This window comes from Anomaloglossus baeobatrachus, chromosome 1 (assembly GCF_048569485.1).
Source record: "Anomaloglossus baeobatrachus isolate aAnoBae1 chromosome 1, aAnoBae1.hap1, whole genome shotgun sequence".
NCBI lineage: Eukaryota > Metazoa > Chordata > Amphibia > Anura > Aromobatidae > Anomaloglossus > Anomaloglossus baeobatrachus.
This window is the reverse complement of record NC_134353.1, coordinates 122313774-122340142: the sequence shown is the minus strand read 5'-3', so window position 1 is coordinate 122340142 and position 26369 is coordinate 122313774. Positions and strand designations below refer to the sequence as shown.

Below are 26369 nucleotides of genomic sequence, written 5' to 3'. Positions count from 1 at the left end.
TATCAATTGACACAGCTTTCCCATCGTCCTGCATTAACTCTTTAAAGACCAGAAGGCCTGCACTTGCATTTTAAGGCCATAAGAATCAATGCACAAGACCTGGCTGTGCTCGTTACTTAACATTTACCCTGTCTGTGCTGGAATCTTTGAGGTTATTCTATTTTATTATATAATAAATGTATTTATTATTTTATTATATTAACTATAATATTTAAAAAAAAAAAAAAAACTATATTTGACTATTCCAAAATGAAAAGTCTAGAAGTTTTGTGCCGGAGGATTGTCCTGCACACCGCACATTGCCGACAGCAGCCACATCAGACACAGTCAGATCTTCATTTCTTGCTGCGGGTCCGGCTGCCAGTCCGGGAGTCACGGACATCGGTAGCTCTTCCCTATCTGATGTGTTTATAGCTTCCATGTCTGAGCACGTAACCCCTGACTGCCACCTTTAGGGTACAGACACTGACAAGTAAAAATCTGGTCTGATTCTGCTCCTGAAAAGTTGGTTGAGTGGAATCCATATGGGTAACCTTTTGTCATGTGAGTGTGTAATATTTATATTTTTCTTGCCTAGCATCCATATGATATGCTTATTTTTTTCTCTACAATCATTTATAGAACCATTTACAGTGTTCTATGCTACAGAATGCTAATGTATCCATTAAGAATAGACAGCATATGGATGGCCCGTGTGGCGTCCGGTTTATTTTCGCTCTCATTGACTTGCATTGATGAGTCGTGTCCGGTAGACAGGTGTAATCGTAGCATGCAGCGTTTTTTTTTTCATCAGTCCGATTTCAGCTGAGGAAAAACTCACAGGTTTGCTCTGCCTTATTCAATAACATTGGTCTGCGTGCAATGTGATTTTGTTTTTTTGTCACATTGCACTGGTCCGTTGTATATACCAGTGTGAGAGTAGCCGTACTCCAGGCATACTAATCCAACGAGCGCCTTCCGTTCTTTTTTTGTTTTGCCATTCTGCATCAATGTATCTCTCCATTCCCGTCTATGGTGCTGAGGGGACTCCCAGAGCAAGGCTCGTCCACGTAGCACGAGGGCTCGTTCATGTCAGCAGCATCAGCAGCCGGGTGCTCGCTCCCGCAGCAGCCCCTCCTCCATTCATAGCAGCCAGGATCTGTATGTATCTCAGCTACTGCAGCTTCTCTGCACCTGCAACTCCAGCATCCTCTGCAGGCTCCGGGCTGGCACCATCCCCTGCATCCCTTCCAGGTAGACAACAATAAGCCTTTGTGGAGGAGACTCTCATCATTGTGACTGCTGGATTGTAAGCAACTTCCGACTCCTGGAGATGACAGATCCTCAGCTTGTTGGTTGTGTGTCTACCATTGAGCCCGGATCTCTGCTCTAGATTGTAGTATCCATTGCTTCTATCTATCCGCTGCTCTGGCATTCTTACTTGGCTTTCATGTCTTGCCAGCTTTTCAATGGCTGTCCCTGTGGTCACTCTTGTTTTTGTGTAGTGTACATGTGTAAATCAGAGGAATAGTGGTTTGCAAGGAGCTTGCTGTCAAGTGGGATAGCACATGGTGCTGAGACTGAAGATTTTCCAGGTGATCGGTACTGTGTTATGGTCCAGGGGGGATGTATTGATACCTATTCCTTAATGGCCATATATTAGTCCAGATATATAGAACCCAGTTCATGGTTCAGAAAGTGCTTTTGCATTCCCTCCATTCATAGTCCGTATGGACTTTGCAATGCAGAACCTTCATTCATGCGCCGCAAACCCTTCTGAACCTTGTATGCGGAACCAAGAGTGACTATACCAGTTTTATGGTCCACATGGACTTTCTTGCATGCACGTAGTGAAACTGCATCCATGGTAGTTGTGGAATTTATGGTCATTGTCAACCTGAAGTCCAACTGGACCATTCTTGTAGAACCTCTCTGCATGGACCCTAAGTTCTTCACCTTGGATGGTTACCTAATGATCTTTCATTTAAGTGCTTTCTAATAATATTCTTTCTCTTTATCTCAGGTCTCTTGTTATAAAAGATATCTGGAGCCAAAATGGACAATAAACTGCCGTTTTGTCGGAAGAAACTAGTCCTATTTCTAACCATTGTGATGTGGGAGTCATCAAGGTGAGCTGATGTTTCTTATTATCTTGCACTGGGCTAATCACCTGCTGTGATATTTTAACTGGGTTCTAGCTGCTAGACATTTGGGGATTTTAATTAAAACGTATCTGACACTGGCCCTTAGCAATCGAGGGCTAATTGGAGCATAATGCATAGTAAAGTCATAATACTTTAAATAATGGGAGCTTCAGTAATAATGTAAATATGCAATGCCCCATTGTCGTGACTCTTGTGGAGTACGTGTTCATTATATCTGCTGATTGGATTATTGGCGGCATATGTCATTTGATTGACGCTTAATATACTTGTACCACTAAATATATTTTTATGAAATGTACAATAGAGAGAACTGTTTAGGGCAAGAAAAGTATTCAGGCTGCCTCAAGTTACTGACATGCAACGTGATGATGTTACTACAGAATTTATTAGAAACAGTCTTGTCCCTGGAAAAGTAGTCAGGATCTATCCTAAAGACCTCTAGGTGGCGGTAGTGTACAGTGCCGAGCGCCAACACACACACACACACTGGCTGCCTTTATTAAGCAACTTTTTGCTCATTGTTTTGTTGCCTTATAATGACAACATAAATACATAGTAAGTGTTTTCTTCCTGCCACAGCATATATTTATCTGTGATGGTCCTTACACATATTTAGCAAAAAGGGATAATTTACCCCTTTTTCATGGGGCTTTATTAATCACACAATTCCTAAAACATAAGCCTAAAATAACTCAGCTGAGGCCAGAACAGTAAATGTAATTAGCTTTTGTTATGCTTCAGCACAGAATACTGAGCATTTTCTTCCTAACCATGCTTTAATGTCAAATATTTACAAGCCCTCTTTATTTATCAATTTTATGCTCTTTTTTTTAACAAATTTTGCAACCAGTATAAAGCTAAAATATGCCTTTAAGTAATTCAATAAAGTTGGACAAGTCCATAAATTAGAGTAGCAAGCTGGCAATTGTAGAACAGATTTTATTCACAAAATAAATTATTATTATTATTATTACTATTTTTCTTTATTTTTTTTCATGACCAATCCTAATTTTTAGCACTGAAATCTTCTCCGTAAAATTATTTTCTCTCTTTTTAAAGCATTTTGTACAGTGAAATAACATTATTAGTTAAAATACAGTATATCTAGTACTGCTCCTAATAAACATATCCATATCTAATGAGCACCACGCATTATTTTCTTCCCAAGCATTGTAATCAATGGATGTAGCTTCTTTGTCATAATATCTCGTCAATGTGAAGAGTAGCTAAATTAGACTTTGCTATTACTTTAATTGCACTATACAATAAAGCTTTAGTAACAATGGCACATTTAGCAGAGATACATAGCATTCTGTAAAAGTAAATGCCGTGATTGATACCACAATAAAGTTACATGCGTGGTCCGTGCTGCCTACGATTGGAAATATTCTATTTTCTGGGGATAATACAGTGCCTCTGTGGGGGCAGATTCTGTTTTGCACAGTTGATATGACAATTAAACATATTAGTATCAGTCTTCAATCTGAGGATATTTATGCAGAAGTCTCACTTTCTAGAAGCCTCACACAATTTTCAAAAAAATCCCACAAAATTGCATTTGCTTATTTGTGTAAAATTATATGTCACTTTACATATGATACCTCTCAATACATATTTTTTATATATTTTTTTTTTCTGTCTAGGCAAGTCTTATCAGACACCGTGGATGATGATGCTAAAAATATCACCATATTTACCAGAATTTTAGACAGACTTCTGGATGGATATGATAACCGTCTCAGGCCTGGATTAGGAGGTAATGTTCCTATGAGTTTACATATATAATTCATTAGAACATCAACGTATAGAGCTAAAATATTGATTTAAGACAGTACCATGTGCTATGTGGATCCATAGCTAGAGTCTCAGAATGGAAGGTAAAGAACATCCTTCTATGTATTGAGTTAAACCTGTGGAGGCAAAAGAACCCAAAAAATGACTATGTGGAATCTATATGTATATACAGAGATACATATCTATCTAGATATATAGAGAACGTCTGTCTATGTATCCAGTTAAACCTGTGGTGACAAAAGAACCAAAAACAAATGAGTATATTGAATATATATATATATATATATATATATATATATATATATATAGATATATAGATATAGTTATGTATGTATATATTATACATATATAATATATAGAGATACACATATACTGCTCAAAAAAATAAAAAGAACACTAGAATACCATCTTGTTGTTTAAGTGTTCCCATTATTTTTTCTTTTTGAGAAGTATACATGCGTGTATATATATATATATATATATATATATATATATATATATATTTATATATATATATATATATATATATATATATATATATTACAGACAGAGAGAAAGAGAGAGCAGGTTCTTGTGTTAGCAGCACTTTCATAGTGTCATATTGTTTAAGGTTAAAGGTAGACATAAGTCCATATCAAGTTCAACCCATAGCCTACCATGGTGATCCGGAGGAAGACAAAAACCCAATGGGGCAGATAGCCAGCTCCATACTGGGGGAAAAAATAATTCCTGACTCCACTTTAACAGCTTTTGTAGCTTTGTATGGACTTGTCAGCTGAGTTTGGACCACTAGAATAATCCAGGTATATAAGGTCATATATATATATGGGCAGAAGTTGCCTTCAACATTAGTTGGTAGTAGCATAGTAATCGGCTGGTGGTGCATGGGGGCTTTGCTTTTCAATCATATGTTCATAGTGCTTATATGTTTATCATATTTTCACTCTATACATCTCTTCTTCTGTAATTGAAACCACATTCAAGTATTGACCGAGCAGATGTAGCAAAACTGAGGGTCAATTGCCTCAATTAAACTGAGAAACTGGTCTTTTTTTGTCTATTGTCATTTTTATCCAGTTGAGTGATTACAATTCTGTTTTTGAAAAGTCTTGGATTGCTACAGTCTAATATTCTAAGGAGCCAATATAGTTTTGTCATTTGCATTATGAAATAGTCAAAGAAGTTGTACTGTACATTATTTAACGTGCAGCAGTGTAAAAGTAGGAAATCTCCAATTGTTAATGAGTAAAATGTAAGGTTGTTTTGTTCATGTCCCCTATGAAATGTTTGGAAATCAACAAAGCTGTTGAGTTTCAGTCTGTCGTCCTTTGCTTTTGATATTATACTTGATGGAAGTGGTGTTTAGAAGATTGTAGACTCTAGTCAATTTGGCATTATGACCTGTCAATTCGGGTTTGACCACTTCATAGCTTATATTTTATACAGTATGTTAAAAATTCTACATATGCATTAGATATATTGGATGGAAGCTTGTAAGGTTCCCTTGTGGTAGAGCCGAGTTTCCATACAAACTCATAAAGAGAACACTGTGAAGAAGATAGTTCCTACCAGGTCAATAAATCTATCTGCAACTAGGGCTTTATTGTGGTACATGGACATCATTTTGCACAATTAAAGGGATATTCCAATCTCCAAGATCCTATCCCAAAATGGAGTAGGTGTAATAATAATAATATTAGCAAATACCTCCAATTAGAAATGTAGTATAGTTCTCCTGATATAGCCGTGTCTGTTACCTCATGTGCCGGACATTGCAGCTTAGGTATTAATGTTTACATCCACTCATATAGTAACAGTTAGTTAGTTGCTCATAACTATGGATTCCAAAGCTGTAATTCTCTGTACATGAGGTAAGAGACATGGCTATATCAGGAGAATTATACTACATTTCTAACTGGATGTATGTGCTATTATTATTATGACTACTATATATTGGGGTAGGATCTTGGAGATGGGAATACCCCTTTAAGCTTATAGACGCATTAAGGTTTAAAATTCAGTACTACAGCAACATTTCCTGTATAAACATACTGCTTTTATCTTGTCTATTTCAGGTCTCAGGTTAGACTGTGTTCTGGTAATGCATCAAATGTATAAAGTTTCATGTGCTACAATATTCTTATTAATACTTGTATTAAATTCTGGGTTTCTGGGAGGAGGAAAGGCAAATCTAGATTTTGATCATGCGGCTAATGTGATATATCTAGTGATGAGCGAGCGTGTTTGCCACTGGTTGTTACTCGATTGAACATCAGTGTTTATAAATGCTCGAGCTACCCATTTACTTCCATTGTACTCGGTTCTCGAGTTGCGCTCAAGAACCCTGATGCTCGATTAAATACATTTAATGCAAGTAGATCCACTAGAAACACATTGAAGGCATAAAAATTAAACCTGCCCAAATGTTGCATTCATCAGGAGACCTGCAACGTTTTCTTTAAAATCATTTTAACTGCCATCTCCAAGACTTCTCTTGTGCTGCACCTACACTAAAATCGCAGCTGTGGAAGCTTTACTATAAACTCAGGTTTATTAATAATAATAATAATAATAATCTTTATTTCTATAGCGCCAACATATTCCGCAGCGCTTTACAATTCAGGAGGATCATATACAAACAAGTAACAGTTATAGAAATACAATATTTAGAGGAAAAAAAAAGAAAAAACACAACCCTGCTCGTGAGAGCTTACAATCTACAATGAGATGGGGGGGGGGGGAGAGGCAAGGTTCAAGTGCTTATTTACAATGACAATCCAGCCATCTCACGGACATGGGGGATAGATAATGGTTTCCTCGACCAGTGGGCCAGTGCCTTGAGATGCCTTTGGGTGCCATGGAGTTTGATGTGGAGTTATGTTGTGAGAAGTTGTAGAGGGACTATGTGAATCGAATCTGATTAGGGAGTGTGATAGGCCGCCCTAAAAAGATGCGTCTTTAGGGTGTGTCTGAAGCTGAAGCTGAAGGTTTAGGGCATGTTCACATGGAGTTTTGATGTGGATTAATTTCAAAATCCATAACAAAGATTATTCAAACAATCTGCAGATCTGCTTTTAAATCCATGTAAAAAAAACCTCAGGGTGACAAACATTTAGGTGACTACACTGAGACTTTTTGTTCTCCTACTGATTAATTCATCAATCAACTACCGTGGTTCACTAGAATACATACAAGAGTAAAGGCCCTGTCACACACAGAGATAAATCTGCGGCAGGTCTGTGGTAGATCTGTGGTAGATCTGTGGTAGATCTGTGGTAGATCTGTGGTAGATCTGTGGTAGATCTGTGGTAGATCTGTGGTAGATCTGTGGTTGCAGTGAAATTGTGGACAATTAGTGCCAGGTTTGTGGCTGTGTACAAATGGAACAATATGTCCATGATTTCACTGCAACCACAGATCTGCCAAAGATTTATCTCGGTGTCTGACGGGGCCTTAAGTACTGCAGCCAGGCTTGGAATGGCCCACAGAACAGAAGAATCCTCAGGTGGATCCCTTTTTTGTGGTATGTCACTTACCCCCAAACATGATCAGTAGTTTGCATAATACACTTGTTTCACTATGTATAGACAAAGGAAGCATCTCATCATTCTTTTTAAAAACTATCAAGCATGTTATTATATAAAAGAATAGGTAAATTTGTGAATGTAATACTTGAATGTAGTTCATCACTGGGCCTCAAAAGTCCATTACTGGTGGGCCCCTACCACTCGAGTCTGCATCTATAACTTGATGAGCCCTTTACAAACTGACCTATTTACCCCAACCTTACCACTTGTGTGACGCCCTGGCAAAACTAGGTAGTCACAAAGGTGTACATCCTACTTGTTACCACCAGAAAACCACACTCAGGTATAACACACATCCATTAAACCCTAGCCACCCCCTCATGATAATAGGGACACACCAGTGGGCGGAATCAGGTGGATGAGAACGCCCACCTAGGGGTCCTGAGGTGTCAAAGGCAGGAACACAGCAGTCTAGTTTGGTCAGTTGAAGTGAGAGGAGCAAAGTGTGCAGTGTAGTCAGGTGCAGGAGCCCTTGGACTACCCAGCTACCTGGCAGACAGTGAACAGGGCCACAGGCGACGGAGATCTGGTCGCGGGAAACCTTAAGTGAACTGGGGCATGGTTGTAGCCCGCCGGTGCTGACAGCAGGAATCCGGTCCATGCACAGTCGTGGTGCCTGGACCCTAAGGCGAGGAAAGTTGCAAGAACCCTCTCCAATTAACCAGCTGGGGACAAGGTTCCAGACTTTGTCCCGTTAACTGCCCACATAGAGTGAAACGGAAGCCCAACGTGGGGGATAGGGTGTCCGTCAGAACCCACTGAGATCCCAAGGGTCAGCTTTCGCGTGCCACAGCTTCCAAAGACACACAGAACTGGGAGTGGACTTCTCCGTTCCATGCAAAGTCATCCAAAAGGAAAGACAAACACAGAGTGCAGGAGGAAGGGATACCTGTTCATTAATCTGGGTGCGGGACCCGAATGCACCCTCCTAAGGCAGTCATCCACTGGCAACTTGGTTTACTACTGGACTTGTGTGAAATTACTGAACTGTCCAACCCGGCACACCGCCTCCAGCAGCAGCCATCACTCCCTGCTCAGACCGCGGGCCCTGGGACTACACCTCCCCTACCCGTGAAGGGGATCCCATCTTGCTGCCCCGCTCCATCAGCCCCGGGTTCCCCATCACCAGGCAGCGGTGGTGCCACCATCCCTCACGGCAACCCACGGGTGGCGTCACAAACACAACACCTCCCCTGTAAATATCCCCTTTCCGACGGTTGTGAGGACGGGCGGCCGCGCGAACCTGGGTCCGGTCACCACTCGAGTCGCAGCAGCAAACCTGGATCCGAGCAGGCCCCCGAGAAGAAGCGGCAGCAGCCCCCGCTCGCATTACTTGTTTCTCCTGGGTTTTGCTGTTCCTTCAAATCTCACTTCTCTTTATATCACTATTTGCACAGATTTTTGATCATTGATTCCTGCAGCAATATTCTCCATTGATTGTATCATGTACACCGTAACTAACACACTGTTCCCATTATCTTCTATAGATGGTAAGCTCTACAGGGTAAGATCTGTTGTCTTAAGTCCTGCAGAATATTATATGTTAGCTTAATAGAAATACTTGCTATTAATATTATTCCTGAAACTATATACAGTCGTAGATATGAGCAAACCCAAGGTTAGGTGTTCGTACCAAACACAGACATTTTCAAAAAAACATAGTTCAGGTTCTTTACGTATGGAAACCACTCACTTGAACATCACTGTGCTTGGGTACACTTGGTGCTCAGCCCACACACTTGGTGCTTGAATGGCTCACACTGGGGATAACAACAGTGTGATGTAGTGTACTGTGCACCAAACAAAAAAAATGGAAAAATCTGCCCACCCTCCACCAGAAGTGATCTGTTTATGGCTGGCTGCATGTGGGTGGATCAATCAGTGACTTCCATTGAAATTCAGGTCAAGTCCGGGTCCCAACCGAACTTTTATCTAAAATCCTGCTAATCGCACCGGACCGAACTTCAACAGGTCCACTCATCTCTATAGCTTAATGCCCACCATTATCACACACACAATGGAATACTAAACGGATAAATGATAAATCCAACTCTGTCAGGTTTGTATCGCTATTTGAATAGTTGTTTCCTACTTTTTATGTTTTAAACTTTTCTGTTACATAAAAAGTTTGTATGATTTTTCATTTGGAGATGTCTCCTTCTTCAGTTGCATAACGCTTTTAATAATATGCTGCAAGTGCTGCTCTATTGCACTCTCGTTACTATAAAGTCATCCGACACTTGTGATCATTAAATATAATATAAAAGAAAGACATCATTATTTGTATTTGTTAAGCCCGGGGCACATGTCTTTTATGTAAGAACAAGCTTTGCCATCATTACTTTACTATTATCAGATTTCATAGATTTGTTTCTTGGGATTGCTCCTTTAATAATTGAATGTAGACTCTTCTTTTTTATTGATTTTTTTTCACATATTTTTTGCTTATAGGTACTAAATATTAAAATTTGTTATTTTGTTTTTCCTTTTATTTTTTCTATACGTTTTTTGTCATTTCAAGAAACACTGTTCTTTCACTTGGTCTGTTTAAAATGATTAACTGGTAAAGGATATTTGGCATATTATATGGGGAGGATTTTTATTTTATTCTATATGTCTATTGTTTGATGGGTTTGCGTTCTCTAAGTGATCAAATTTGGCAAGTAAATCCTTACAAATACCTTTAACAAGTCTCTTAAGAATATAATTGCCATGTTAATCATATGGCTAATCATGTTGCTAATGCATGAATTCAGTATACATCTGTTAAGAACGCAAATTCATCTCATTAAAACAATTTATCATATTGAACAAATGTCACCCATATTCAGATTAACTCTTACGTTCCAGCAGATGGTTAAGTCATGTGGTCTATAAAGCTTACAAATCAATGAAAGTAATATTTAGTTGAAAACTCTAAGTATTTAATAATGAAATTTAGAATTTGCATTAGTATTAAATTTAATTTACTGGATTCCTGAAATTGAATTCTTCTTATTTCAATATATTCGTGACACATCAATCAACAATATTGGCTTTTCATATATACAGTAACCAGAACTATTATTTATGAAGATTGTATGTCCAATTTCGCTATATGGGCTGCCCATATATCATGATGAAATATAGGTAAAGTATATCTTTGTATCGTGTTAGCCAGTAGATAAAAAAAAAATGTTTAAAAGAACTGAGAGTCCTCAGTGGTTGATACCTCTTAATGGCTTACTAAAAAGATGGTAATAATAGCAAGCTTTCGAGACTACTCAGGTCTCTTCATCAGGCATGGTATAGCACAAAATCTACAATGGCTAACTGAAAAGATGGTAATAAATAGCAAGCTTTTGAGACTACTCAGGTCTCTTCATCAGGCATGGTATAGCACAAAATCTACAATGGCTAACTGAAAAGATGGTAATAATAGCAATCTTTCGAGACTACTCAGGTCTCTTCATCAGGCATAGTATAGCACAAAATCTACAAGATTTTGTGTTAAACCATGCCTGATGAAGAGACCTGAGTAGTCTCGAATGCTTGCTATTTATTACCATCTTTTCAGTTAGCCATTAAAAGGTATCAACCACTGAAGAAATGTAGAACACTTATATAGAGTTGACAGATTAAAATTTAACAGTTCATGAGAAGTCTAGTAGGTATAATCTACAAATATGTGTAATTACACTCTTTAGTATTGTACAAAGACACCGTAGTCTTAAAGATGCGGATCACTGGAGTATTATTTGCCTAATTCATAAAAGGGGTTGTCCCACAAAGTACATTTTAATCAGTAGATCTTGGAAGAAAAATAAGTTCCACAATTGGATGTTATATAAAATATTGCTGTGCTGAGAAAATTTAATAATTGTGCCCTTGCTATGCACTGTGTAATGGCTATCTCTTAGAGATGAGCGAGTTTTTTTAAAATTCAAATTCGCCAACTTCATTGAATTTTCCTCCAAAATGTAATTTGTGCTGAATAATTTTGGTTAAATTACAATATTGGAAAGCTTGTAATTGTTCATAAAACACACATGGAGGAGAGGAGATTGACAACCTTTTTGATCATAAGAGCTTACACGCCACCAGCAAGACAGAGGAAGGACCCCACTAACCATAAAAGCTTAGACGTTACAGGTGACAGAGAAAACGAGAACCCTGCTGACCATAATGACTTAGACTTTACAGGAGAGAGGGAGAGGTCCCTGTTGATCATAAGATATTTCTGTAAAGAGAGAGAAAGAGGGGTCCTCACTAATTATAAGAGCTTACACACTACAGGTGTCTATAATAACTTAGAATGTACAGGTGAGAGAGAGAGGACCTTGTTGACCATAAGAGATTACACTCTCTGAAGAGAGAAAGGGGTCCTCACTGATCATGAGAGCTTAAACGCCACAGGTGAGAAAGAGGACCCCGCTGACCATAGAAGCTTATATGTATATTATGCGAAAAAGCAAGACTTATCCAGTGACTCTGGAGATGGAGAATGACCATTCAAGCTGAGCTCCACTGGGAACCACTAATCTCTATGTATGATAATCCATATGATAACATAGCTGCAGGGCATTATGCCAAGCAAGTTTATTTTTTTTTGAACCATGAATCAAATCTCATCATGTTTCAGAAAATTCAACTCTAGCTCGATCCTCCACAGATTGATCTTCTCATCTCCACTCTGTCTGACCATGCAGATGTTCCTGCATGGTCAGACAGAGTGGAGATGAGAAGATCATACCACAATTCCTGACTGGGAGGATTCAAAGCGAGTATGCAGAAAGGACAGCATAGAATCACATTTGCTAATTTCTACTAAATTAAACATCCCTTGCCTGTTTATAGTTCCCTGTCTGTATACTTTCTTTTGCATCCTTCCTTTCCCAGGAGTTGTGGTATGTGCCAGTCATGTTCCTACATGGTCAGTCAGCGCTATTACATAGTACATAGTGGAGCAGATATATAAGCTTATCTCAATAAAGGAACATTTTTTTTTAACACATCCAAATGTGAAACTTTCTTTATTTTCTCTGTTCATTAAAATGTACATTGTTCGTGAGAAAACCCCTTAAAGATGCAAACCCCTTAATCAATTAGGCATATCTTTTAACTGACATTTGCCACCAGCATAAGTGCATTCAACTCAGACACTGGACTAAACCTTTCACAAATTTATGGGCAGGTGTAGTAACACCATGTCCTACCCATCCTTCGCCCATATAAGCATAGCTGGCCAAGACTGGAAAGTAAATGCACAAAAATAGAGGGAATCTGTCAGCTGTTTTTTTTCTACCTCATCTTAAGGCCCCGTCACATGCAGAGATAAATCTTTGGCAGATCTGTGGTTGCAGTGAAATCATGGACATATTGTTCTATTTGTACACAGCCACAAACCTGGCACTGATTGTCCACAATTTCACTGCAATCACAGATCTGCCGCAGATTTATCTCTCTGTGTGACAGGGCCTTAAGAGCAGCATAGGAAAAGAGATCCTGAATCCAATTATGTATCACTAAGTTTACTGGGTGCAGCAGTTCTGACACACTGAAAATTTTTAGATTTAGCAATGCAGCAAAACAGTTACCCAACTCACACCACGCTCTGTTAACAAAGTCTATAGACTATAGAAGCTTCTACTCATAGCAGGGGGCAATGCCGTACTTTGGCTAATGCTTTGCTGTGTCTGAGTAATGATAAACTACTGGTACTAAAACCAACATTCAGGGTAAATAACAAAACACTTTGTGATAAGAGACACATCACTAAATACTTTGTGTTAACACTTACAGCATGCTGTCTTTTGATTACATAGCAATAACCTTCTGACAGATTCCATTTAACGTGTTTTACCCCAGAATTCTGGCTTACAAACCTTGATGAATAGGGCGCATGATTGTTTGCATATTGGAGGCAAAACTGTTTGGTAATTTCTTTATTCCTATTTAGTAAGCATTATATATTTCAATTATTTCCTATTATATACCCTCTGTTACCTTGCCAATGTATAAATGGCTCTCTAAATACATTACTCTGCTACCCATTTTGTCCATGAGATTGCTCTGCATAGTTTTCCCCATAGGAGCTTTTTATCTTTCATAGAGTTTATACAATAGGACAAGATTTCAAAGATAAAATAGCAATAAGAGGTAAACTTATTGTGATGCTGTAGTCAAGCACCACTCTGATTCTGCAATTTGTAAACCACTAAAAGGGAACTTGTCACTAGATTTGAAGCCACTATGCCACCATCATATTGTTATGTAGCTGGGGCTTACCTTTCCAAACATACCCATTTTGAAACAGAATATTTTGATGTGAGGTAGGTACATGAGATGAGTCCAGGACTTTAGTCCATCAGTATCTTGGGCATTTTGTAATTCAAGCCAAAGATGGTTAACTTAAAAAGTTGATTCTGTATTTTAAAGTTATTGTTGATTGTCCTATAGAAGTGATACCCAACCTTTCTTTCCGCAAAAGCCACATTGAGCTCTGCGAAAAAGTCATGAGCCACATGCAGCTCCTGTCACCCGAAAGATTAATACTTAAAGCCCCTAATACCAGTGTAATGACAGTCAAAAGTTCATAAAAAAAAATACACCAAAACAGTATACTTGCATCTACTGGATCCCACCTTACCCTCATTTGGCATTTTTGCATCAATCACTCCCTCTATATGGCAGTATCATCCTATGTTCACTTAATATATCTCTAATATATCTCTTATAGCACTTAATTTATCTCTTTAAACTCAAGGCCAGTATATAAGCGCACAGACCTGCTCTTCTATATGCGGCTACCCACAAATGTCACCATCTGCAGACCCGCTCTTCATCACTGTTTTTTAGACCTGGTGCTAATGCAGAAAATTATCAGATGGCCATGAGCCAAGCATCACGTGCTTGCAATCCACAGGTTGGGAATCCCTGCCTTACAGAATTGCTGGACAGCAAGGGCACATTTGTGTACCATCAGTTTCTAAGTGATATTTAAAATCCAGAAATTACTAAGTTGACAGAAACTATTTTACAGTAGATGGAGAACATTGGGGGCCCATTGGAAGCCAACAGATAGATGACAAGAAGACCAAATGTTCTATAAGACACACACTATGGGGCAGCTTTACTACTCTGGTTATTTCTTAGGCTACATGCGCACGCTGCATTTTTGCTGCGTTTTTGCAGCGTTTTTGGCTGCAGTTTTGTTGTCAGAACGTCTGACATTTGACTTCCCAGCAAAGTCTATGAGATGTCAGATTTGCTATGCGCATATTGCAGTTTATTTGTCAGCGTTTTATTTGTCAAAAATGTGTGACAAAAAAATGCAGCATGTACATGCTTCCTGTGTTTTTGTCAACATTTGTCACAAAAACGCATGTTATGAAAAATGCACCAAAAACTCACCGAAAACGCACCTACAATTGCAAGCATTTTTTGTGACATTTCCAGGCTCTCTCCAACAATGTGCACTTTTGGCTGCAGTTTTGGCTGCAGTATGTGAACACAAATAGATGCAGAGTGCGCATGTAGCCTTAGACAGAGTTCATATAAATTAGACAACCATAAAATGCACAATTTATTACAGTGACTCATGTGTCACGGGCAGGGAGGGAGCCGTCGCTGCTGCGCTCTCGCTGGCGCTCGGGTCCGGCGATGCTGCTCGGTGGCTCGAGCGGTGGGCCGGATCCGGGGACTTGAGTGGCGCTCCTCGCCCGTGAGTAAAAGGAGTGATTTGGTTTGGGGATTTGGTCCGTGACGCCACCCACGGGTTGTGGTGAGGTTGGGCACCACCTCTGCTGTTGACGCGGATCCCGGGAGCGTTGTTAGGGAGCAGCTGAGATGTTTTCCCCCTCCGTGGGTAGGGGGGTTGGTGGTCCCGGGGCCCGGTGAGGTGACGGGGAGGCAGGGTTGGCAAGGTGCAGGGGGGCGCTTGGACTGCGCAGCGCGGTGCCGGACGGCACGGTAGTACTCACTCAGCCACAAACGGATGCAAGTCTCTGGTAAAACAAACGGCTGAATGGACGGGTCCCGCAGCCGGCTGCTGTGGTTTCTCCCGGAAGTTTGGTGGTGGTTGCCTTTCCCTGCACCTGTTGTGTATCTTCGGTCCCGATGGCTTCCCACCGGTAACCCACTCCCCAGCGTGTATATGGGCTGGAGGAGCCCTTTTGCCCACAGGCTCTGGCCCTGGGAACTCTAGCTGTGGCGGTAGCTGTATTTCCCTTGTGCTGTTTGGACGGTTGCCTTCAATCGGGTCTTGGCTGTTTGGAAACCCCTGGGGTTCCAGTCGCTAATGGATTTGACCTGTTTAACGGCAACTCCAAGCCTGGTCGGGGTCCGCAGGCCCTGCCGGTTTGTGCTGGCTTCACTTCACTCCTCGGTTCGGTACCGGCGGGCCACCGCCCATCCCCGGTCCTACGGTTCCTCGTCGATCTGCCTCTCCTGCAGACGGCTACGACCGTCTGCCAACCTTGCTCTCGGTGCCCGGGCCACGTACCCGGACACAGTCAGTTTGCTCCTCAACTACTACTTCACTCCTCTCCTGACTCCTACTCACTTCTCAACTGACTTCCTTTTCCCGCCTCCAGGACTGTGAACTCCTCAGTGGGTGGGGCCAACCGCCTGGCTCCACCCCACCTGGTGTGGACATCAGCCCCTGGAGGGAGGCAACAAGGATTTGTGTCTGACTGGTGTGCCTATCTCGGGGTGGGGGGTGTTGTGTTGTAGTACCTGTGACGACCTGGCTAGTCCAGGGCGTCACACATGCAGGAGGATAATTTTAGTGCTTTTGGGGGGGATTGCATTTTCTGAGGGATTGCCTAGTCTTACCCTACCATACACCACCATTCAGCTAACTTACTTTAAAAACTTTTTTTTTAACCCCAAAACTAATTTGGTGTATTTTACAAATATACTTAGTCAATTCCGATTTGCCACTTTCCAAATGTGTCTACTGAAGCAATTGCAAGTGTGCCAGAAGTATGGCTTAGTGAGAAACAGCATTTTGGTGCATTTTAGTTAGACATTCTGTCTCTATATGTCTATTAACATTAAAGGGAACCTGTCAGAAATGTAGCTATAAACCTAAAAGTTTCCCCCTCTGCAGCTCTTGGGCTGCATTCTAGCAAGGTTCCTGCACTTTTTGTGGCCCCTTTTAAACCAAATTAAATACTTTATAAACTTGTACCTTTTGCTATGTAAATTTTGTAAATCGTCCATGGGGGCGGGCTCTCTGCTGACCATTGCTGTTCCTCCAGCAGATTTACGCCACCCCCCAACGCTGAATTTCATATCTCAGGACACCGCCCCTGGGCGCCCGTGGTCCCGCGCATGCGCTGTGCGACTGTAGCGGCACTGTGCACTGTGTGACATTTTGCGCAGGCACGAGGTTATGGGCGGCGCTGTGAGTGTCATCAGCAAGTGCCGCCCATAACCTCGTGACCGCACTTTTCCCTCTTCCTCCAGCGTTCTGCGCAAGCGCTTGCTGGCCAGATGACCCAACGTCACCTCTTTCCCATCTTGCCCTGCTGCAGGGTAAGATGGGAAGGAGGTGACTTCAGGTCATTTGGCCGGCGAGCGCTTGCACAGAACGCTGGAGGCAGTGGGGGAAAACGCGTCCACGAGATTATGGGCGGGCACTTGTGATGCAATCACAGCGCCGCCCATAATCTCGTGCTTGTGACACACGTCACCAGCGATCCTGGTGTGGGCGGCACCTCGGGCGCAGTGGGCGGCGTCCTGATGGATGAAATGGAGCGTGGGGGGACGGCGTCAATGTGCTGGAGGAACAGCAACGGTCAGCAGAGAGCCCACCCCCATGGACGATTTACAAAATTTACATAGCAAAAGGTACAAGTTTATAAAGTATTTAATTTGGTTTAAAAGGGGCCACAAAAAGTACTGGAACCTTGCTAGAATGCAGCCCAGGAGCTGCAGAGGGGGAGACATTTAGGTTTATAGCTAAATTTCTGATGACAGGTTTCCTTTAAAGGAAATCAAAGCATCCATTATACCAATGAATAACTGTAAGTAGGAGTTTCGCATTCTCAATGATGTTAGACTGGTTTAAAAGTAAATATAAACATTAGAGTAAAGGTACCGTCACACTAAGCAACTTACCAGCGATCCCAACAACGATAGGGATCGCTGGTAAGTTGCTAGGAGGTTGCTGGTGAGATGTCACACTGTGACGCTCCAGCGATCCCACCAGCAACCTGACCTGGCAGGGATCGCTGGAGCGTCGCTACACAAGTTGCTGGTGAGCTCACCAGCAACCAGTGACCAGCCCCCAGCGCCGCGTGGAAGATGCTGCGCTTGGTAACTAAGGTAAATATCGGGTAACCAACCCGATATTTACCTTGGTTACCACCGCACGGAGCTACACGTGCAGAGAGCAGGGAGCAGCGCACACTGAGCGCTGGCTCCCTGCTCTCCTAGTTACAGCACACATCGGGTTAATTACCCGATGTGTGCTGCAGCTACATGTGCACAGAGCAGGGAGCAGTGCACAATGCTTAGCGCTGGCTCCTTGCTCTCCTAGTTACAGCACACATCGGGTTAATTAACCCGATATGTGCTGCAGCTACATGTGCACAGAGCAGGGAGCAGCGCACAATGCTTAGCGCTGGCTCCTTGCTCTCCTAGTTACAGCACACATCGGGTTAATTAACCCGATGTGTGCTGCAGCTACATGTGCACAGAGCAGGAGCACTGGCAGTGAGAGCGGCGGAGGCTGGTAACAAAGGTAAATATCGGGTAACCAAGGACAGGGCTTCTTGGTTACCCGATGTTTACATTGGTTACCAGCCTCCGCAGAAGCCGGCTCCTGCTGCCTGCACATTTAGTTGTTGCTGTCTCGCTGTCACACACAGCGATCTGTGCTTCACAGCGGGACAGCAACAACTAAAAAATGGCCCAGGACATTCAGCAACAACCAACGACCTCACAGCAGGGGCCAGGTTGTTGCTGGATGTCACACACAGCAACATCGTTAGCAACGCCACAAACGTTGTTCGTTAGCAGCGATGTTGCTAGCGATGTTGCTTAGTGTGACGGGGCCTTAATGTGTACAAGATGTTTGGCCTTCAACCTGTCTATAATAAAAAAACAATCAGGCATGTTGAATTTCAGAATATTTTATCCTTTGTTCCCATGAGGAATAAGCCACCTAAATAAGTGTCTTGTAGAGGCTAAAGATGCCTATATAACTAACAAACACTCTCCATCTTTCCCAACATGCTTTTGGCTGGGTGGATAGACATGTTCATGTATATATTTTTGCCCCCTGACATCATCTATGGGAGCAGAGTGGGTAATCCCTTTAATGATTGCATAATTGTTAATGAGTAACTTGTATCTCATTATATTGGATGAATGTTAAATAGTTTGCACTAAAAAGTTTTATTAGTATTCATATTTACTCAAATTGTCTCTTCAGGGAGGAAGTAGACGAACTCTAGTGCCACCTATTGGAAGTAGCAATCCTAAAAGTCAAGGTAACTCTTTAATGAGCCTTTTTATATGACCTAGGATTTATGGCAGATCAGAACGTCAATTTGCAGACACGGTGTTTCCGGATGATTGTCCCTCGTCAGTGTAAAGTATGAGATCTGATCTGGCTTTATGAGATGCTAAAGTGAGGTCTAAGCCAGATCAGACCTCATACTTTGCACTGACGAGGGACAATCCTCCCGAAACACTGTGTCTGCAAATTGAGGGTCTGATCTGGTATAAATCCTAGGTCATATGAAAAGGCTCTTTAAAGTGTCACTTGTGACTTTCAGGATTGCTACTTCCAATAGGTGGCACTAGAGTTCATCTCCTTCCGCCCTGAGGAGACAATTTGAATATATCCCAGAGGAGCATTGCAGTTATAAGACTCCTCACCACTTACAGCCAGATTGGTTTGTCAGTTTCCGCAAGGAGAAATATTCATATATTAGGAATTCACTTTCATTCCATGAAATCTTCTTGTTGAGGTTAAAGTTATGATTTTCCTTTTTCTTGTACATACAGTCAGGGAAAATCTACATGATACCATGTTGTGTATATAGATGCATTATGTATACATGATCTGGTATTTGAGTGGTGACTGGTGAAGTATTTGTTCTATCTTGGGCTATGATTGAGTAGTTTCAGTAGAACCAATACATTTATGGGTATTGTATTCTGTGGACTGGTTTTTCTTGAACCCTTTGTTCTAGCCCATATTTAGTTGAAGACATGAAGTCTCTACAGTAGATATGCAATATCTTATGGAGTTTGTATATATTCTATATAGTGAGCTTTTGGAGGTTTTAACAGCTATTAAATGGTGTAGTCATTGCCATTAATAGACAGGAGCTACGTTCATTGGAAGAGGTGACACAATAATGAACATTTTACTGCATTGCAGTCTGTTTTTTCCTTGATTGCTATGAATCACAGAATAGTTACTTCTTTCCAAGGTAATTCCTTTCCTTGATAAGATATCAATTTGTTGCCTTGCTTGAACAGGGAAATTACATTGCAAGTAATTGAATTCATTGAGCTAACTGTACCCTTCTTTAGCATAGACAATTCTTTTAGTTTGTCGTATCTTTACTTCCCGAGACCTCCCAAGGATATGTACAGCATGATGAATAAATGTGTATGTACCATAAGAAGATTGTGTTGTATGTTATGCTGTGGCAGTTAATTATATTAAGTGTTGTTTATCACTTGCATCAGCAAAGTTGTTTTTTCATAGCAGAAAGCATATACACATTGTAGAACACTTGTCAAAGTCATGTAGCAGATAATTCATATTATCTCAGTGCCATGATAGACCATATATGTGAGAAAATGAAAAAAGCTTGGTGAATATGTTCTGCTATGATCAACAAGAACATTTGCATTAAAAATAAATGATATACATATAATAAAATGAAAATGCCATATTCATGCAGAATATAGCGGGTTGACACGAGCGCCAGGCAAAACTTGGCAGAGTGAGTGAGGGACAACTTTCACAGTGATCTGGGCAAACACTGGTCAAGACTAGGTTCCATAATGGGCCAAGATTCACTAGAGCTGGCAATGGAATAGAGCATAATTGGATCAAATCTGAAATCAAAGGTTAAAGGATTTGTCACTCTACGACTGCAGATTTATGAATCCACCCAGCGCATACACTGTATACTGTAAGGATTCTCCAGTTTCTGAAATGGGTATGTGATACGCGTACTCGCAGCCAGAACCTGACTAGTGCTCAATACATTTCTGGTAGTGAGTATGTATATTGCATACTCGCAGTCTCGTGTCCGTCGTTCACAGTTCAGAAACTGGTAAATCCTTACAGATTATGGTGTGTGCACTTGGAGGATTCATAAGTCTTCAGTCACGTAGAGTGACTACATACATCATTTTAACGTAAAGATATCGGAACAAAATCAGAAAAGATGCACAAGAATTATTTTCAACCATAAAACATTATTTTATTAGATCATATTTAAAAGTACTCCATAAAATACCAGAGGCTCTACAAAGGGTCCCGCTTCAAACCACCCAGGAGAATATTAAAGGATTATGGGCGGGTACTTGAATGACGCTGGTGATGACATTGTCATTTAGGTCTGAAAGGGGGGCCAGTAGGAAGATGAACCTTTCTAGAATGCAGCCCAGGAGCTGCAGAAGGGGATTATTTTAGTTTAATAGCGAAATTTCAGGTGACAGGTTCCCTTTAATTACAATAATATATTATATAATAAAGTATATTGATTAGGCTTAGAATAATATAATTAATAACGTCAGTTCATAAGTATACATTAATAATAATAAATAATAGTATTCAGCAGTTAGAAGAACAATGTACTGTTATATAATTCAGTTCGTACTAATATGATGTAAAAATAACTGTCCCAAGGATCTAAAGTGCCCTGTGCTATTGATATTAACTACTGCAAATACCACAGATAGGAGATATAAGTATAGCTGCTTAAGATCACTATACTACTAGAAACTGATAAAGTGATGCCAATATCTCATTAAGGAGATATAAATGTAGCAGCTTAATAAAATATCTATTATATATGTGGTGTCACTTTTATATAGTCACTATAGAATCACATATATACAAAAATAGAACAGATATGTGTTTTTTTATGTTTCGTAGATAGCAATCACATTACTAAGCATTAGAGACTCCAATATTCTTATTGCTTTGGAAAGGATAAACATCATACTGACCTAGACAGTGGTGTGATCTGAAGTAGGAATCCATGCCTCCTGAGGAAACGGGAGTGAAATGCGCTTTGGGGTGTGGGTCCCTACTTCAGATCCCACCAAGTCCCTAAGTCCCCACTCAATACTGTATCTCTGTGCCAGAAGCAACTGTCCGGCCCTGGATTTTAAACCCTTCACGACCGGCCGATTTTTCGCTTTCCGTTTTTTTTTTTCGCCATTCTTTTTCTGAGAGACGTAACTTTTTTATTTTTCAGTCAATATGGTCATGTGAGGGCTCATTTTTTGCGGAACGAGCTGTACTTTTAAATGAAACTATCAGTTTTACCATATAGTGTACTGGAAAACGGCAAAAAAAATTCCAAATGCAAAAAAAGTGCGATAGCACTATGGTTTTTGAGATATTTTATTCACTGTGTTAACTATATGGTAAAACTGATGTGTGGGTGTGATGCTTTAGGTCAGTGCGAGTTCGTAGACACCAAACAGGTATAGGTTTACTTTTATATAAGGGGTTAAAAAAAAATCGGAAGTTTGTTTGAAAAAAGTGGCGCACGTTTTACGCCATATTCCAAGACCCGTAGCGTTCTCATTTTTCGGGATCTATGGCTCAGAGATGGCTTATTTTTTGCGTCTCGAGCTGACGTTTTTAACGGTACCATTTTTGCGCAGATGCTACGTTTTGATCGTCTCTTATTGCATTTTGCGCAAAAGTTGTGGCGACAAAAAAAGTCGTTTTGGCGTTTGTAATTTTTTTGCCGCTACGCCGTTTACTGACCAGATTAATTGATTTTATATTTTGATAGATCGGGCGTTTCTGAACGTGGCAATACCAAAAGTGTGTATATTTTTTATTTTTTTTATCCCTTTAATTTTCAATGGGGCAAATGGGGGGTGATTTGAACTTTTTTAGTTTTTTTTTAAATTTTTTAAAACTTTTTTTTAACTTTTTTTTTTATTTTACTAGTCTTCCTAGGGGGCTATTGCGATCAGCAATCTGATCGCTCTGCAGTATCTGCTGATCACAGCTACACAGCTGTAAACAGCAGATACGCTCTCTTTCTCTTTTGCTGTGCCACTGGCACAGCAAAAGTGAAAGCAAGTCATGTGAATTACATGAGTCATCACATGACCCTGTGCTACCATGACAACTATCGGAAGTCACGTGATCGCGTCACGTGACTTCCGGTATTGGGCGGTAAGTAAAAGTTTACCGCGATCGCGCTTATAATGGCGCTGTCACGTATTGACAGCGCCATTTAAGTGGTTAATCGGCACGAGCAGATAACGATTCTTCTCGTGCCTAGCAGGCACACATCTTAGCTGTGAAAATCAGCTGAGATGTGCGCCGATCGCGGCATGCTGCCGCCGGGGGACCGCGGGTAGTAACATTATGACATTTAGGACGTAATTTTACTGCCCGCGGTCGTTAAGGGGTTAACCGACGTAGTCTACAGCTTGACCTTGAAGTCGCGGGCTCAAGATCTTTACTGGCCTAGTCTGCGGGTTGGTCACAAAGTTGGGGCTGCAAACTTTGACTTGCGTAGTCTTTGACTTTACCACAAAGTCGTGCTCTGGACCTTGAATGTCATAATCCAGTCTACCTCAAGTACTTCTACTGGCACATGACACAGGCTTCCACTAGCTTTGATAACAGTTATTTTACCCAGCTCAGGTCCTCTATCTTCCTCTAAACTTAGCTCACAGATCTTCCTCTCTGCTCAGGTTATGGATGTTAAGCTGCAAACCGGCTCCAATGCTCACACAACTGCTCTCTTCCAAATATAGGTCCCGAATCCTGCTCCTCTTGGCCCAGCCAAGTTTTTATATATTTAGAAACTGCAACACAACTGTCACCTAACCCAGTGTATCCCCTAAATTCTTTTCTCGAGGAAACACACACTCTAGATTTTTAGTTCCTGTTTGCTCTTATTAGCTTCGGCCAGCAGATGGCAATGTTTCCTTGCAGACACTTTGAGAGATTAAATGCATGTGTTCTATGCTTAGCTGAATTTGTCTTTTGCTTAACCCACTCCCTTAAAGCTTCTCTTTAAGTTCTGAGATCCTTGCAATCAAAAACACAAAATTCAGACACATGCAACTCTTTTTTACACTGCTTCTGGCACTGAGGAAACCTTAAGGTAAAGTGTAGTAAGTTGATCCGTTACTAACTGTATTCGTTTTTAATATTAATGAAATAGTTCCATACATACAGGGTGGACATTCCATTGATGCAAACTATGCAGAGGCACATGGGCCCAAAGTTGTAAGCAGCTTCTGTCACAGACACATTAAATGTTCATTATAACTATTGGACTGCACAGGGTCCATCTACAGTTCTTGCTCAGGAACCATTTTCTGCTTCTGCCCCTGCATACAAATAAACTATTCATGTTATTTTGTTTTGGATTTTTTTACTGTATAGTTTGCTTTTATCATTTGGTGTCTCAATGTGCTAGATGTTGCTGCTTTGTTATACATTTTTTAGAATTGCTTTTTTCTTCATACAACACATTGATAATTTTAAATGCGTTTTTAAAAACTGAGACCAGATGCTTTGAGGTGTTTTTTTTTTTTTTATATAGATTGCAACTCATTGGAAAAGTTCTGTGAAGTGACTTAATTATTGGTGGCAGGTATATCCCGAGCAATCTACAAGTTGGCCTATGCATTTTTAGTTACACTACTCCTTTGATAGCTGATGGCCGAATGCTCAGTAGCCACTGCCAGGCACCATTGGTTTTCAAGTGTTCCTAACTGCTTATCTTCTTGTGGAAATAGAATTGAACATTAGAGTTTGAGTTTTGAGGTTCCCGTCTACACCGTCAGATTATCATGCCAATATTGATGTGTTTGTTCTGCTCTAATCTACAATATGTGGGAAACTTTATCCATTGCCTCAGTCTTTACATCTTAGCACCCACTGGTACCGTGTTTCCCTGAAAATAAACCCTAACAGGATTTTTCAGGTATTTTCGGCATAAGGCTTAACTGTAAGCCCTCCCCTGATAATAAACCCTAGTCGCAGTTCAATAATGAAGTGTCCATGCAGCTAAAAAATCTAAGGTACTGCAGGACATTTCATTATAGAAAGTGGGCACCCCAAAAGAACGAAGAAAGAAGACAAGAGACCCTGTGATCATTCTCACCATATGCCGAACAGGAGGACCTGCAGTATAATGCATACCCACACACATCAGATCACATACACATCAGATCGCACACCCAGCCACATCAGATCGCACACATACATATCATATTGCACACACAATCACACATCAAATCACACATACACCAGATCCGACGATATTGATTGCTTCTGGCCGGCAGATGATCCTGGGATGCAGAGCAATGGAATGCGAGGACCTGAGGTGAAACACATGGAGGACCTGGCAGTAGAATGCATTGACTGCGTCCCAGGATTCTCTGCTGGCCACGATCAATTGGTATTGCTGGATGTGGTGAGTGTTTCTGCGATTGTGTGTGCGATCTGATATGTATATGCATGAGTGTGTGTGTGCACTCTGATGTATGTGAGTGTCGGCTAAAAGAAGGAGACGACCATGTGGTGTATAACGGCTGGGAGCGCCCACCAAAGATTGCAGGAGAAGCATGGAGCAATGCAGACGCCCAGGGACTGGTAAGTACGATTCTCCTGGGAAGGGGAGTCTGCATTTTGATTTTGGGGGGGCAAACCTTCCCCCAACCATGTTTCCCCAAAAATAAACCCTACCCCAAAAATAAGCCCTAGCGCATTTTTGAGGGGAAAAAAAAATAAGACTGTCTTATTTTCGGGGAAACACAGTAGTTCTTACTATTTAGTTCTTACTATTTTCAACTTAATGTTAGTTTGTAGGCCCCTTTACACACTGAGACTTTCTAGCGATCCCACCAGCGATCCCGACCTGTCCGGGATCGCTGGAAAGTCTCTAAACAGTCGCTGGTGAGCTGTCAAACAGGCAGATCTGGCCAATGACGCAACAGCGTTTAGAGACTTTCCAGCGATCCCGGACCTGCAGAACGACCTCTCTGATAGGGAACGCTATAGCATGCTTACGGGCTGGGATCTAAAAGTCGCTAAAGATTTCATTGTAACGGTGTCAAACACACTGATGCATGCTGCGCAGCAAGAAACAAAGGACCAAAAAACGGTCCTGAAATATTTGTAGCGATCAGCGACCTCACAGCGGGGGCCAGGTCGCTGATGCATGTCACACACTGCAATGTCGCTGGGGAGGTCGCTATTACATTACAAAACCGTTGACGTTACAGCAATATCGCTAGCGATGCTGCAGTGTGTACAGGGGCCTTGGGCCTTGCTTTTATCTGGAAAGAGAAACCTAATCTTGAAAAGTCCCATGCATGCATTACATGTAAGAGTATCCCTATTTAGTCTTGTATCATTATTAATGATCTCATATGCTACTTGAAATAAGGATTGTACACTCTTGGATCAATTAGAAGAGTCTCAATTTATACAACAGCACAAATCAATTTAAGAATTCTTAACATGTTAAAATAAAAGGGTCACATTTGGAAATCAGGTCAGTGTCTAGACTGAATGATAAATTAGTTTAAATCCAATTTAATGAAAAGGCAAACAGGGTGGCGTATTCATTTGTGCATTCAAGAGCATCGATGGCTGAAATAGGTATTGAAG

The 26369-nt window shown here is 41.0% G+C and overlaps 1 protein-coding gene across 3 annotated transcripts in view; it reads left to right on the top strand.

The window, feature by feature from the left end:
* The first annotated feature begins 1116 nt into the window (after positions 1 to 1116).
* GABRA2 (gamma-aminobutyric acid type A receptor subunit alpha2) overlaps positions 1117 to 26369 on the top strand; it is a 300771-nt gene continuing 275518 nt past the window's right edge. Inside the window, exons 1-3 of one of the 3 annotated variants that reach the window (XM_075347008.1) lie at positions 1117 to 1233; positions 2003 to 2108; positions 3788 to 3900. In XM_075347008.1, the coding sequence (XP_075203123.1) occupies positions 2035 to 2108; positions 3788 to 3900 (187 nt within the window). In that variant the 5' untranslated portion in view covers positions 1117 to 1233; positions 2003 to 2034. Of the gene's footprint in view, positions 1289 to 1549; positions 1575 to 2002; positions 2109 to 3787; positions 3901 to 26369 lie in introns of those variants that run through there. The other 2 variants (XM_075347009.1, XM_075347010.1) reach the window with 2 other exon arrangements.